General features: G+C 47.0%; 1 protein-coding gene across 1 annotated transcript; it reads right to left on the bottom strand.

Annotated features, from left to right (window-relative positions):
• Nucleotides 1–1,854: 1,854 nt before the first annotated feature.
• Nucleotides 1,855–10,315, bottom strand: ESS2 (ess-2 splicing factor homolog). Its single transcript, XM_033075557.2, has 10 exons — nucleotides 10,106–10,315; nucleotides 9,691–9,859; nucleotides 8,705–8,800; nucleotides 8,237–8,403; nucleotides 7,358–7,475; nucleotides 6,787–6,920; nucleotides 6,541–6,643; nucleotides 5,479–5,588; nucleotides 4,461–4,576; nucleotides 1,855–3,907 (listed from the first exon to the last, which is right to left on the bottom strand). Exons 1-10 carry the CDS (start codon nucleotides 10,250–10,252, stop codon nucleotides 3,622–3,624), a joined length of 1,446 nt encoding a protein of 481 aa, XP_032931448.1. The 5' UTR covers nucleotides 10,253–10,315; the 3' UTR covers nucleotides 1,855–3,621.
• Between the last annotated feature and the right edge of the window lie 41 nt (nucleotides 10,316–10,356).

The raw sequence follows: 10,356 nt of genomic DNA, 5'->3' as shown, positions 1-10,356 counted from the left end.
GTAGAGCTCCAGGGAAGTGCTTCTTCCAAACCTAACTGAGCATTTTAACATGGGAGAGGAAATGGAGCCTGAAGCTGGGGTAGCAACAAGTGTGAGCTTGGAGCTGTGAGTGCTGGGGGCCTCAGGTGCACTGAGGGGCCAGGAATGTGCTTGGGGACCTGCTGGAGTGCGTCACAAGCAGCAGGGCACTGCCTGAAGATTTAGGCCAAAATCCACTTTCCCAGCTCTCATGTGCTGCCAAATACTGTCATGATCCAAAAGCCTGTGGGGACCTGAAGCATGACAACATCCTCCAGTACAAAGTGTGAGCATCAAACTCCCCAGCTTTGTTCCTCCCATGGGATGCTGTGGGGACAGACTGTTCTGAGCTTTCCTGCAGCACATCCTCACAGGCCCAGCCCTGTGATCCAGGGTATCCTTATCCACCCCAGGGTTGGGCATTACACCATGCAGGGTGATGCACCAATAAATACCCTATGATGCCTCCACGAGAGCAGAGCACAGGCTGCTTATCCCTAGCTTTTGCCCCAAGGCAAGGCAGGCCTCGTTTCCTCCATGCCACATCCTGCAGCATCCCCAACTCTGCAGAGAGGGGTGTCTGGAGCACACCCTGTGCCCAGCAGCCCCTCAGCACCCTGAGCAAACGGGCAATGAACAGCCCAGAAGCACCAAAATGAAGGGTGAGAGGGATCCAGACTGTGCCAGGTCAGCTGCTGGGGCTGGGAGAGGTGTGGAGAAGGTGAGGGTGGTTGAACCCATCTCTAGCCCTGGCCTGACCCTGAGCTGGGGCTTGTAACCAGCTGCTGTTGGGCCACCAGCCGTGAGCTGGATTGAGGCAACGCATGCAAATATGAGGAAGTGAGAACTGCTCCACTTCCCTCTCCCTTGAGTGAGTTGAGCCATTTCTTTTGTTTTTTGCAGAAAAATAGCCCAATCCTCCAAAACAACAAAGTATCTCCAACCACAGCTTCCCTTTTGAACTAAACAATCAGTTCCCTCACTGGAACCTGCTTTTGGATGGGTGAAAAGCTGCAGCCCCTGCACCATGACAGAGATAGTTACCCCTGGGCCAGGGAGAGGCTCCTGAAGGTGAAGGGCTCAGAGAACCAGCTTGGGGCTCAGTGATTAGACCTACAAGAACAAGAATCTCCTGTGGTCTCCCATTTTCCTTCCTGCCTGGGGCAAGGAGCCAAGGCCCAGGCTGCACAAAGCAAGTGCCCACAGCCTCTGGAGGTGATGGTGTTCACACCACGAGGACATAGGTGCACCATGACTTCCAAGCGACCAGTAACACACCACAGCCAGCCTGGCCACCCAGGAGAGGCCTGGGGCCACCACTGCTCACTGCCAGCCACCTCTGCAGCATCAGGAGAGCTCCAGGTGCTATTATGGCTGAGGGAGCAAGTGTGCTTGGGCCTGGCACACAGGAAAATGCAGATACATTGCAACAGCAAAAGAAAAATAACCTGCTGAAAACGGGAGGATAAAAATCACTAGTCATCAAGAACCGAGATGGTTTTTTCACACTGGATTTGGCCCTGTAAGGCACATTATCTGCCACTGCTACAGCAGCAAAAATATCTGGCAATGAAGAATTTACTGATTTGCTAATTACAGATGGCAGGGGCTGAACTGCAGCAGGAAGCAGAGAACAGACATTACAGCAGGCATTACAGGAACAGCCAATCTGAAGAGCACTACAGCCCTTTCAACAGATCCAGTTTTACAGCATGTAACTGAAAATAAGTTCCATTTCCAACAAACATGTAAAGGCCCATCAGTGTGGCAGAATCAAGACTGTGATTTTAGTGTGGCTGTCTAGGTTAATTCACTTGAGGGCAAACACAAAACCAACAACATCCACAGGATATTTAATGCAGTCTGATTTTAAGCATGACTTGCACAATGTGAAACTAATCACGCTCAGATATCACATTCCCCTATTACTCCAGCTACACCTTGGTATGAGCACAGCTGGTTTGAAATGCTGTGGCAGAGAGATGCCACATCCCACTCCAGATCCATGTGTACACTCCATCCACAGTCCCTCAAATGCTGCTTGGCCTTTCTGTGCATCCCAGGCTCAGAGGAGCTGCTGCACTCACAAATGGGCAGGAATCCCACATCCACTCCTTGCTCCCAGTCTCCTCAGTGACCCAAACTTCAGGCCAGGGTCTGACCATCTGCCTGTGCACCTAATACAGAGATCCTATGCTTAATGGAGACAAGAATTTCACTATGAAATAAATAAGTTATATTTGAAATTACCTAAGAATTTGGTTCATATTATTCAGTTCAGTCCTTAAAGAACAATTCTGAACGTAAGAAAACTTTAGTAAATGCACTCCTTTTACATTAATTCACGAGTACCTGAGAATAATTTTTTTGCTTAAAGAAAAAACAAAGTCTTTAAGTATTTCTGGACTAAAAAGGTAAAAATTATTAATTTTTGAGTCATGATTCTTAGCAATGCCATGTTGATCAATTTATTTTTACAAGGTGTACTATAAAAACTGAGTCCTTGGAAGGGTTTTTCACAGTCAGGAATACGAGTTTTGGAAGTGGCAGAGGAAATCCCACAAAAGGAAGCTCTCCACTAAACACAGCACTCAATGCCCCAGACCTTAGAGAAGGCTGCAGACACTTCTCAAGTTGCTGGGTAAGACTTTCCATGCCCTCAGTAAAACATCACCTAACTACAGCAAATGCCAACACTGCCAAGTGTTACACAGTCTTGTACTCAGGTGTGGTGCAAGAAGTGAACACATCTGGCTACACCTGCTTCCTCCTAAAGGTGCTTCTCCAGGCTGGATCACACCACACAAGGGCTCATCCCACACACAAAGGTCAGCTCACATGCAGCTACCACAGCACTGAGTGTAGGCTATGGATGGTTAAAATTGCTTTTCCTTTTTTCGGCAATTACAAAAACTAAAGCAAAAAGTTTCAAATAATGGGAGGAAAACACCAAACAAAAGCCCCACTGTGGCTATCAGAAGTGCCACTTCTGTCTCTCAGAGTGGCACTGCCATCCTGGGGGATGACACAGAACTGTCTCTGGCCCTGCATCGTGATCATCAACAGTCTGGAGTCACACACAGAGCAGCTATAAAACAAACCTGATCCCTCTGCCAGCTGCAGAACAGGGCAAGCCCAAAACCTGCAGAAGAAAAGCCTGAGCAAAAGCAGCAAGGCAAATCCCATTCTGCAAAGTGTAAGGGTGAAGGAGGAAATCGGATCCTCTTAAGGAATGCTGGTTTTAACAAGATCACAAAGTTGGTCGAACTTGTGAAGTGCATCAGTTTAAATTCAAGTTAATGAAAACCTTTCTAAAATTCTGTGTTACACCTCAGTATACACATGGTTGTGTCTCCCCTGCTGCAAAATACAAACTCAAACATGGTTGACAAGCCAGAGCCCAGTCCAGTTCAGCCTTTTAAAAAGGTTTACCCCACTTAAGAAACAGACATAGGTGTACAGAAACCAATTTAAATGCACGGCTCTCTTAGAAACAGAAATATATCTTTAAGAAATTATCTCCATTTTCCCAGTTTCCAGTAACCAGTCTGCAGTTCACTGAGCACAGCCAGATCACTATCACCTTGGTGGTGACTGGAACGTTCAGACGAAATCAGATGCCTTTCTTCTTTTGGGAAGCTGCAGCAAATTGTCCGTGATGGATGTAGTATCCTGAGACACTGGTGTCTGAGACACTGTCCTAGACTGTGGCGTGCTCTGGGGGGTCTGAGGCCCACTGGCTGGGGTCTTGTAACCAGGAGTTCCTGTGTGGGCTGGGGAGGGAGTGTAGCTGGCCCGCAGGGCTTTGTCCGTGTATTTACTTGCAGTCCTGTTTACAAGTCTTTGCAAAGCTGGTGACATTGCTGGGCTTAGTCCTTTTGGAGTAAGGCTGAAAAAGAATAAACAGTTTTTAAGAGATTTTACAGTTAAAAAATCTGCCTTTATCAGGAAAAGCAATATTGCTTCCCTACATGAGTTCCCTCCACAGAGCAGACCCACTGCCTGCAGGTAAATGCATCCTGTCTCTCTAGAGAAACAAGTGACAGAAAAACCTCCTACATCCCTACCAAACCTGAGTGGCACTGCCTGACTTTTCCTTTGAGCCCATTCTGTCCTTCCTGTGATCCTCCCAAGCAACTCTTATCATGTCTCTTCTTTGCAATGAGGCAAGACACTGATCCACAGGCATCGCTGGGTGGCTGTAGGGCAGAGGAGTAATGCTGACAAAGAGTGTCAGGAACAGACATCAGTCACTTTCCCTCAGAAATTAAGTTTTTTAAATTTCTAAATACTTTTTTTTCCTAAAAGCTTTCAGTCCAAATGCACATCTTCCTGCTTGCACTGTCCTTTCTTACCATCATTCTTCCCCTTCTGCATGTGCTGATTTACATCTCATCAGATAATACCCACCCCCAGTTCTGGTGTCAAAACAGAAGTCTCACCTGGCCAGGTTTTCTGTCACTTTTCGAAGTGCCTCCTGTTTCTTTGCTCGATTTTTAGCTGCCACTTCATTGGCCATCTTGAGTCCTAACCTCTCACGGCGCCCAGGCTCCAGGATCTATAAATGCATCACACAGATCACTTGCCAAGGCACTCAAGAGTGCTGAAAAAATGAGTCAAAGCACCTTCAAAGCTGGATTCCAATGCACAGGGATCTAAAGCAGAGAGAAGTGGGGTCAGCCCACACCTCTCTGCTGCAGCATAAAAGCCAGAGAGGACACAAGGACCTTCAACCTGCCTCAGCAAGTAACAAAAACTGTAAAACCAGTCCAGTCAAGGAACCAGCCATTACCTCTGGCATTTCCTCCTGCTGTTTCTCCTAGACAAACAATGTCACCTGTGTCTTGCCTGGCCTGTAGCCAGCCAGCTCTCAGGCATACACAGACATTGCTAAACAGCAGGAGAACCAGTCAAGGCCTTTGGAGTCTGACAAAACAGAGGCACACACAGCAAATTACACCTTTCTTAAACTAAGAGTCTCAGACAGTTCACATTCAAAGACACCAGCAGGAGACAAGTAGCATGCAGGGTTAGGTGCCATTAGCAAAGCCAGAGTGTCTTTTCTACTCTCAACTGATACACCTGCTTCAGGCTGCAACAGCCAGAAGATAAAGACGGAGGGAAATGCTAAAATTTCCACCTATTCACACATTAAAATCAGAAAAATTGAGTGTGTCTTCAGCTTCCTCTGAAAACCTCTCTGTCTGGGCCCACCACCAAATGCAGAATCTCGTTCTCCTGCCAGCAGTGTGTATTCTACCTCGGGCAGCTCCACCAACATTTCAGGTGGATCTGTGCTCACCTCCACCCTCCAAACACTAGATTACTAGTTTCAAGGACTGGGAACACCACCCAGAAATGTGTCACACTCCATGTTAATCTATTACTCACTTGCCTTTCCCTTCTTAATTCTTCCCCCCTTATAAAAGAATGTCATGCTGACTTGCAGACATGAAATACCTTGAAAGCTGGTCCAGGTGTTCTGTCCACATATGGCCTTTCTGACCCATCCAAACGCAAAGGGGTGCTTTCAATTTCACCCCATGTCATAAAAGGCGACTCATTCACACCTAAAAACAAATTCAACAAGTTATGCCCATGCAAGACATTTGACTAATCGTTCAACATAAAACAGAGAGAAGCAAATTAGGAAATGCAGCAAATTCATCAACAAAGGAGCCCCTCCACTGCAGAGGAAATCACAGCCAATGTGAATAGTAACATGTAGCTCCCATTAAAAGGGATTGCCTGTAGTGTCACCCTCTTGGTTACAACAACCAAGCACCACCTTTTCCATGCCTTTATTTTTCCATTTGCTAAGCTTTTGATTAGTGACACTTTCATTTTTCCCTCTACAGTACTAGTCCTCCCCTCTGCTGAATGACAAGTCCTTCAACACAGGAACTCTTTAAAAGTAAGAAAACAGGCAGAGGACTCAAGAACATGTTATAGCCAAATGTACCCTCCAATCACCTCAGAGGCAACCAAACAGTGACTGCACCTTGTCTAACAGGTGTAGAAAGGATTAGAACAGCCAGATTAAGTCTCTGGCTGGAAAACCCCGTTATCCAGGGTTTGGAAAAGGCATTTATGTGGAGAAAGGAGGTGCTCCAAACGCCACCTACAGGTTTTCCAGAAGAAAAGCCCCAGTACGTTCAGGGGTTGGCACAACCACAAAAAGCTCAGGGAAATAGCATGGCTGGTGCAGAACAGCGACGAATTCAGATACCACATTTCAAGTCGAAGAAAAATAATCAGTTTGCTCTAACTGAAAATACTCCACAGCTAGATGATTCCTGAGCAATGGCACAGCAACTTGCTCAGAGCCTCTTGGTGCAGTGTGATTTCTCCCACCAGTGTATTGGACTGGGATTTAAGCCCTGCATCCAGCAGCATACACTGCATGAGGTTTTATCCCCTCATCTAACCCTATCAACTCATCAACCCTAGTGTTGAACAGAGCATCAAAGTAAGTGCAGTAATAGCCCTCTTAAAGCAGAAGAAATAAGAAAATCCTCTTACCTGGGGCAGGAGAGGGGGTAGCTACAAATCCATACCCGTTCACTTTTGGAGACTCTTGGGGTATCAGCTCTTTCCCATCGGGTCCCACTTTCCCCTGTTTGTACTGAAATAAAAAATACAATGCCATTAATGTGGAGAAAGGTGAGAGTCAGCTGTATCCAGCACACACACAGAGTTCTCCTGGGGGGTGAACCACACCAGAGGGCAAAGCCAACTAGGTCTGAGTAAGAAGTAAAATGATCCAACCTGAGCATTGAGGGCTGCAGCTTGTTGGAGCTGTGATTTGCTCACAGCTTGGCTAAAAGGGTCCTTCACAAAACGGGTGTTTCGATGCACAACTTCCCTGGGCTTCTTAAAGACATCACTCTCATCAGGTACACCTGAAAAGCAGAATAACTTGTAAAAAAAGGACTCTTCTCTATTTCACTGGTTCACAGAAATAATCAATTGTACATTTATAGCCAAAAAAGAAAATTACATTTACAAAAAATATGTATTTTTCTATAGCAACAAACAGACTAACAAGCCTGAGGAGGATTCTTTGAGCAGAAGAAAACAATGAATGCAGATGACAACAAGTGCTCATAAAGAAGACAGACCAGGAAAGAGCTTTGGCTGCTGAAAACAAATACTTCTATAATACAGACAAGCTTTTCAATGGTAAATAGAACATGATCCAACACTGGAACCAGAGGCCCAGGGAAAAAAGAAAAAAACCACACATTTTAAAAACAGCTTTACAGAAGAAAAAGCACTGTAAGAGCTGCTCAGCCACGTACAGAAATGCTAAAAGCACTATTTGGAACCAAGGCCTCACCTGTTGGATAATACATGAGGGTGTTTCGAGCCGTGTATTCCCAGGTATCCAGTCCAGCTTTCACATTCTCCAGAGCTTGCTGCTCAGCTGAAGGAAGTGCCAGGTTTTCATTTTGTCGCTGAAAGGGCAATGGAAAAAAATTTTAGAAGTGGGAAAAAAAAAACTCTGAAGCACTCCCACAATCTTTTGTTCAGGTACACAACTTGGAGAGCTCAGTCACCTGCCCTAGAACACTGTGCATAAGGTATGTAACTCTGAGGGATTGTTGGGATAAAAAAATAACACTCCCTCAAAACAACAGCAGCAAACACCCACATGTCAGTGCCAAACTTCATTAAAAGGCACTGCATCCCACATCCATCAATGACACATCTGTGCCAGCTGCTCACTGCTGGTGGTTAAAGACTCACAAGGCAGGCCCAGAACATCTCTTGCACCTCCCCTGCAGACAGCTGAGGAAGGCAGCACAGCCAGCAAAGCTCATGCAGCTCCATGCTTCAGCAGCTGAGTGGGTTATTACTGATAACAGAAAACTGAAATAAGACAATCAAACAGCAAATAATGAAGGGTTGATGGACAAACAACAGGAACTATGCCCAGCTGCTCTCCCTGGCGTTGCTGCTTATGGAAAAGGCTGCCAAGGACAGCAATACCTGCACTCTGTGCAGCGCTTTGCAGTCTCAAAGCTTCCAGAGGAGACAAAGCCTCAGCAACTAAGCACTGTTCTTGTCTGACAGAAGGAGAAAAAACAGGACTGCACAAGGAAGCAAAGAGCAGTCACAGGATGCAAGAAACTGAGCCTTAGCAGAATTCCTGAGATGGTATTTCCCTGCAGTGTCCCTCTGGAAGAGCAGAGACAGAGCTGAGGCAATTCTTTACCTGGGTGTACTCCTCCTCTGCGCTGTACAGCCAGGCGTGCTTGACTTTCTCCTTCTCTTTGGCCACTTCCATGATCTGCTCAAAGGAAGCATTATCCTCACTCGTGTGCTTTGCCAAGAAGGTGTCCAGGCTGGGGAGAGTATCTTTATCATCTTTTTCTGCTTCTCCTAACAAGAGAAGGAAAGAAGCCTGAGGAAGGTTAATGCCTCCCTTTCTGAGAAATCACTGTATCTACCTCTTAACCCTCCACAGACACACCAAGAACTATCATTGACCTTGGCCAAAGAAATAGATCCACACAGAGTGGTGCAGTAATAAATCAGGTTTGGAACACATATAACCAACTTTCAATAAACCCTTTTATGGCACTTATAGCAACTTATTTTAAAGGTAAATGTACAAGTAGCCAGCTGCTGGCAGACAATTTATTTTTAGAAAAATTCAGCTAGAGAAACATAATTCTCCTACCTTCCTCTGCAGTCCTGATGCCAGCTTTAGATTTATTTCCCACTGGAAGGCCACCTGGATGCACCTCTGGGGTTTCAAACGTGGCTGGGGTAACATCTGCCACAAAAGAAAAAAAAGTTCACTTGGTTACTGGAGCACACACCAGGATTTGCTGTAAGGATCGTGTACCAAATAAGCCACAGAAGGCATATCAAGAGAACAACAATTAAATTAAAAACTTTTGAAAAAAACTCCAAAATTTTCTATTCAATTCTGTCTCAACCTCTAAACAAGATTTTGGCCTCATCTAAGACATTTTTCTCCTGCTGGGAGAAATTCTCAGGAGAGCCAGAGTCCAGTATTTTTGTCACCTTACACCCTGCTTTTGCCAACAAAAACAGCAGCAGATCAAACTGAGCCCAGTCCAGGGCCAGCACCTGCAGTAGGGGAGGAAGGGACACCACCTGGTGACAGTCACAAGAAAGCCACGTACCCAAAGCCCACTGCAAGAGCTTGCCCAGAGGCTGGGCTTTAAGAAACACCTGAACTGAAAGTGAAAGAAAACATAGAACACTGGCTACCTACTGTGGGAATCTCTGATAACCACAAGCTTCCCATCACCTTCTGTCCCCAATACATGAAAATCTCAAACGTCTGTAGATGCAGCAAGAATCCCTGAAACTACAAACCAAGGATTCAAAACACAGCTTAGAATTTCTCATAGTAGAGAGCACGTAACACTCCCTAGGCAGCAAAAGATGCCTATAAGGAATGGTTATTGAAAGGCTGCTTTTTCCAAAACCCTTCCTCAAGGAGTTATTAGATAACATCAAAGACAAATTCATCGTGAGCCACCAGACACTGGCTACTGCCCAAACTGGTAAACCTAGCTCTCATGCAACATCAACCTTGAATCTGTAAGGTAAGCTCTGCCTGCACACAGTTAGATAAAGCAGAGCAGCAATCTCAGATGTAAACCCCTCATGCCCCAAAGAGGCAGTTCTTACAGGGTGCAGGTGTGTCCCTCGACGATTTGCTCAAGGAGGAGCCAAACTTGATGGCAATTTGTCTCATTTTCTCCAAGTCGCCATTTTCCTCAGCCTCCAGATAGTCCTTCTGTGCTCGCAACTTCTCCACATCGGGAAAAAAGTCCCGCTGGATGATCTTCTCTAGGCTCTACAAAGAGAAGGACAATTGCAATGCCCTGCTGGGACACCTGGAGTGCCGGCTCAGCTCGGGGCCAGCGGTGCAAAGCCAGGGGCAGGTCGGGCAGGGCCGGTGGCAAAGTGCTGACAGCTGCCACCACAGGAGGCAACGACCGCGGGCCGACCCTGCCGGGTGGACCCCAGCCCAGCCCCGCCGCGCTGGAAGTGCTCGGCCCAAACACCGGCGGAGCGGAGCCGCCCGGGCCCGGCGCCTTACCTCGATATAGGCCTCCTCATCCAAGATCTTCTTCGTGTGCCTCGGGGCCGGCGACACCACCTCCTTCCCCGTCACGGCGACGGGGCCCGCGGCGGTAGCCGGCACCAGTGCGGCGGGAGAGGCTGGGGGCACCGGTATCGCTTCCATCACGGCGAAACCGCTCCGCTCCTGCTCCTCCTCCGCCGCCGCCCCGAACGCGACGAACCGTGACGTCACATTTCCGAGCCGTGACGTCAGATTCCTGCGCCGCG

This window comes from Catharus ustulatus, chromosome 18 (assembly GCF_009819885.2).
Source record: "Catharus ustulatus isolate bCatUst1 chromosome 18, bCatUst1.pri.v2, whole genome shotgun sequence".
NCBI lineage: Eukaryota > Metazoa > Chordata > Aves > Passeriformes > Turdidae > Catharus > Catharus ustulatus.
This window is presented reverse-complemented; position numbering and strand designations above follow the sequence as displayed.

Excerpts from the sequence above, each read along its gene's own strand:
- ESS2 (XM_033075557.2), bottom strand. The coding sequence starts at position 10,252 with ATGGAAGCGATACCGGTGCCCCCAGCCTCTCCCGCCGCACTGGTGCCG. Across the intron at positions 9,860-10,105 it reads ATGAGGAGGCCTATATCGAG|AGCCTAGAGAAGATCATCCA; the intron begins GTAAGGCGCCGG and ends TTCTCTTTGTAG. Across the intron at positions 8,801-9,690 it reads GAGGGACACACCTGCACCCT|ATGTTACCCCAGCCACGTTT; the intron begins GTAAGAACTGCC and ends CTTTTGTGGCAG.